General features: G+C 35.6%; 1 protein-coding gene across 2 annotated transcripts; it reads left to right on the top strand.

Moving 5' to 3' along the window:
- The first annotated feature begins 1,998 nt into the window (after positions 1-1,998).
- On the top strand, positions 1,999-3,800 carry LOC113307977 (E3 ubiquitin-protein ligase RZFP34-like). 2 transcript variants are annotated; one of them, XM_026556445.1, is made up of 9 exons: positions 1,999-2,252; positions 2,349-2,436; positions 2,544-2,603; positions 2,803-2,835; positions 2,929-3,006; positions 3,098-3,141; positions 3,231-3,271; positions 3,446-3,515; positions 3,621-3,800. In XM_026556445.1, exons 1-9 carry the CDS (start codon positions 2,152-2,154, stop codon positions 3,673-3,675), a joined length of 570 nt encoding a protein of 189 aa, XP_026412230.1. In that variant the 5' UTR covers positions 1,999-2,151; the 3' UTR covers positions 3,676-3,800. The 2 variants fall into 2 exon arrangements, with proteins under 2 accessions (XP_026412230.1, XP_026412229.1); XM_026556444.1 differs by having other exon boundaries at positions 2,000-2,252; positions 3,446-3,784.
- The last annotated feature ends 601 nt before the right edge of the window (positions 3,801-4,401 follow it).

Raw genomic sequence — 4,401 nt, 5'->3', positions numbered from 1 at the left:
CGGCCATGTGACAAAAAGAAAACGAATATACAATAAGGAAAGCGTACTTTGGTCTCTTTCTTAAAGCTACATGTTGAACATTCACTCTATTCTATATTTTTCTAAGACCTTGGATTAATCCTATTCTACCAAACTTGCTGATTGAAATCAAAGTGAATGTACATCTCTTTCCTGAAATGAGGTTTCGATTTTGCCTTATCATCCTAAGATATTTTCATAAACTAGCTAATAAAGGATATTGATTTGCTTTCTCATTTTATGAGTGCTTTACCTCCTATACACCCCGTGTGACTGATCGTTGGAATACCAAACTTCAAATCAAAACTTGGCAAAGAAAAATTCAGCAATTTCATTGAAGGAAATGAGCCTTGAAAAAGCCTTTGATTCGAAATGATCCAATGGGAAAAGTGTCGTGCCACTGTTACAATCTGTATGTACGACTAACTTATCTAGAAGGATGACTAGTTTCTTAACCGGATAAAATAGCTAAATACATAGTTATTTGTAATTTTGATGTGATAACTCATATATCCTCAAATCTTAACATTCACCTTGTCATACTATCTAAAATTTATGGTATGCCAATGATGGATATGTCTTTATTTACATCAAGCTGCAGTAATGAGCTAATCGTAACCTTATTCCAAAATCTCTAATAGATTATTTTTTATCACTAAGAGTGTAAGATCCTAATTGATTACTTTAGATTAAAAGAAAAATATCTGGTTATGGGTTGAACCGTTGAAGTGAAAACTAGTGTATTGCTGTTTTGACGATAAGTTTTGTCACCCTCATGTTCTCAAATGCTCATTGCGGTAATAAGTCATCTAAGATGCTGGCACAGGAGTTTATTTTTCTAACGGCTGGCTCATTGCACTAATTCGGTAACGGTAACGGATGGCATGAACTCATTAACATCCATCGACGGCTGCCACCAAGACAAACTTGTAGGGCTGTTCATGGTTGGTTTTGGTTCGGTTTCTAGCCAAACCAAAACCGAAACCAATATTATTGGTTTCTAAAAATCTAAACCAAACCAATCCATTAACCATTGGTTCGGTTTCCAAATGGTTCCAGTTGGTTTCGGTTTGTCCCAGTGGTTTTTGGTTAACCAATAATTATGTCAAACCAAAAAAAAATACACAAATTTACAGATAAAAAAATCGTAGTTGCCGATAGTATTGGTTTACACAAATATACAGACAAAAAAAAATCAAGAATAGTTAAAGCTTACTCTAATTATAGAGATCAAATGAAGATATATAATATATCTTAATTTAGATATTGACAAATAAAAAAGAAGGAAGACGGGAAGAAAAAAGTCAAGTAGCAGCAGCTGTAGTTGGGGATGGAGAAGGGAGGCGGCTGAGAGAAGGAGAAAGAGGGAGAGTATCATAATGAAATATTAGATTTAGGGTTTCTATTTATCCTCTAAATTAATGGGTAGAATCTAATACTTTTAAATCGACGGTAGAAATTAAGTTTAAAAATTAATCGGTTCCCCAATGATTTTTGGTTCGGTTTTCAGGTCAAACCAAAACCAAACCAGTAATGTCGGTTTTTCAACATTTTTACCAAACCAATCCAAATCTAAATGGTTTGGTTCGGTTTCTTGCTTATTGGTCTGGTTCGGTCGGTTTCCAACGATTAACCGACACCATGTTCAGCCCTACAAACTTGTTAGAAACTACAACTGAATTCCACATTACTGACGATGACACTGAATTATTGATCACAGCCAGCGTGACTTACATTTCTGAACGACTCGTCCAAAGTGTGATCCCACTCATCCGTAACTGTTTTATAATCCTAAAAAAAAACATGTGCAATAGGGACCATTAGTGTCATGACAAATCGTACGAGTCTATCTTCTTGTCTATCGTTTGCCTATCAAGACAACAATCATTATTATATTTCTTTCAGTTTGGCGAAATAGGACCCATGGCTTAGTCATCAACACGGTTTCCCGCCACACACGTATAAATATCCGATTTTCTTTTTTACCTTTTCTTATTCGATCAATTAAAATCGCTCCCAATTCGGTTTCTCTTGATCTCGCCGTAACGTCGATTCCGAGAAGAGGAGAAACATTTGGAAGAATTTCAAGGGATTTTGAAGGTGGGGTTTTCTGGGTTATTCTAGGTTGAAGAAATGGAGTTGGAGTGTAATTTCGGAATACAGAGATTGGAATTGGTTGAATCTCTAAACATAGAGGAGGATTCTGTAATGGAATCAGGATATGGGGATTTCGGGTAATTTTTGTGATTTTATTCAGTTATTAAAAATCATATCTTGTTAAAGAATCGTTAAATTAGATTGATAAAATCTTGGAAATTTGAAATGTATAGGTGCAGACATTACAGAAGAAGATGCAAGATTAGGGCACCCTGTTGCGATGAAATCTTCGATTGCAGGCATTGCCACAATGAAAAAAAGGTTTGCTTTTCAATTTCCTTTTTAATTTTCCACGAGTGTTTAGTTTTATTAGAGCGAAATGTAGAGAAATGAAATTGTAAGATAAATCGTTTTTATTGTCTGAGCAGAATTCAATGGAAGTCGATCCTCTTGATCGTCATGACGTACCTCGGCACAAGATTGCGAAGGTAAGTTTCATTCTTTATGCCTTTCTGTTCAATTACATTGCCGATTTTTTTTCTTGTGGTCCCGGAAAAGATGTCGTGATAGTATGTGAAAACTTTATCAAGGATAAGAGGATAAGGCATAATTTGCACTTCATTCCAAATGTATTTGTTCTCGGTTTCGTTTCGCTTCGCTTACTCGTTCATATTGTTTACTTTTCAGGTTATATGCTCTTTATGTGATACAGAACAAGATGTGAGTTTTGAAGCTTGATGAAACATAACCTTCTTAAGCACAGGATGGGATAGTTTATAGGGACTGATCATGTTTGTTCTTCCTTTCTTTCAGGTTCAACAGAAATGTAGAAATTGTGGGGTTTGTATGGGGAAGTACTTCTGTACAAAATGCAAGTTCTTCGACGACGATGTAAGCCATAATAAGTAGTAGAATTGCTAAACTTTGATGGTTTTTATGGTTTTCATTTTTGTTTGATTACTTGTGTTATTTTCTGGTATAGGTTTCAAAGAACCAATACCACTGTGATGGTTGTGGGATCTGCAGGTTGATTTTTATTCTTAAATTACTTGATTTTTTATTTATATGTTTCTCCATATTGCTCATGACTGAAAACCTCACTCGCCCATTTGCAGAACCGGAGGCGAGGAGAACTTCTACCATTGTTATAAATGTGGTAAGGAAGTCCACACCCCCTAGAAATGATTATTTTCTGGGGTGCATCTTAATTGATTCTTAGTATTTTACTTGTGGGGTATTTACCTGTTTGGCAGTAGATAGGGGTTTTTTAACTATTTCACCTAGGTACCCAGGTGAGTTGATTCGTGATGGATCTTACTATATTTTGCAGGTTTTCATGCCCTGTTTGTTCAAAATCCGTCGGTGATATGTCTAGTTTGTGGGAACAGCTTGATGAAGAGGTGGCTTCTACACCGATGCCCGAAATCTATCAGAACAAGATGGTATGCGTACAATATATGATGTTTGGTTTCTGAAATTTGGTGGTTTGTCCTTGTAACAATCAGGTTTGGATCCTCTGCAACGACTGTGGGACAACTTCAGAGGTTCATTTCCATGTAGTGGCACATAAATGTTTAAGTTGCAAATCATACAATGTTGGATTCTTGCAACAATAAAAGAAACGTCAGATGTATATTAAACAATAAATATAAAGAACCGTATCAAACAACTCTACCACGAACAAATTGATGAGGGCAGAATCACAGGTTCAACAAGTTGTCCTTAACACATTATTTCGCGGGTATACTCTAAAGTAATGCTAAACCCCAACGTGCGAAGATGTGTCCAGGATAAGACTGCCCGATATAACTTGTATTAGCACAATACAAGTTACCCACTCTTAAACTCAACAACGAGGATGGAAGTAAAACGCCGCACGAAAATAAAAGCAAGAAGATAAAGAAAAGTAGACCTAGAGATGGTCGCTGCTTGTGTGTTTTGAAAAAAGATTTTCGAGTTGTATTTATAGGAAAATTAACTTGCAAATCAAGTTAGGTTTAGGTTTTTTCTTATAAAACGAGTTTTGTTTCTTGTAAAACAATTAACCACAAAAAAGAAATTTTTCCATAAATAAAACTCTTAAATAAATTATTTATCAACTTAAAAACTTGCAAAAAATAATTTCAAGTAGACACGGACTTGGTGCTTGGTACACGCGCATGGGCATGGGTCGAAACATGTATTTTTCAGGATAAGACTGCCCGATATAACTTGTATTTTAGCAATACTCTAAAATAAACTAAACCCCAACGTGCGAAGATGTGTCCAGGATAAAACTGCCCGATA

This window comes from Papaver somniferum, chromosome 9 (assembly GCF_003573695.1).
Source record: "Papaver somniferum cultivar HN1 chromosome 9, ASM357369v1, whole genome shotgun sequence".
Lineage (NCBI taxonomy): Eukaryota > Viridiplantae > Streptophyta > Magnoliopsida > Ranunculales > Papaveraceae > Papaver > Papaver somniferum.
The sequence above is the reverse complement of the archived record's forward strand: the minus strand, read 5'-3'. Positions and strand labels throughout refer to the sequence as shown.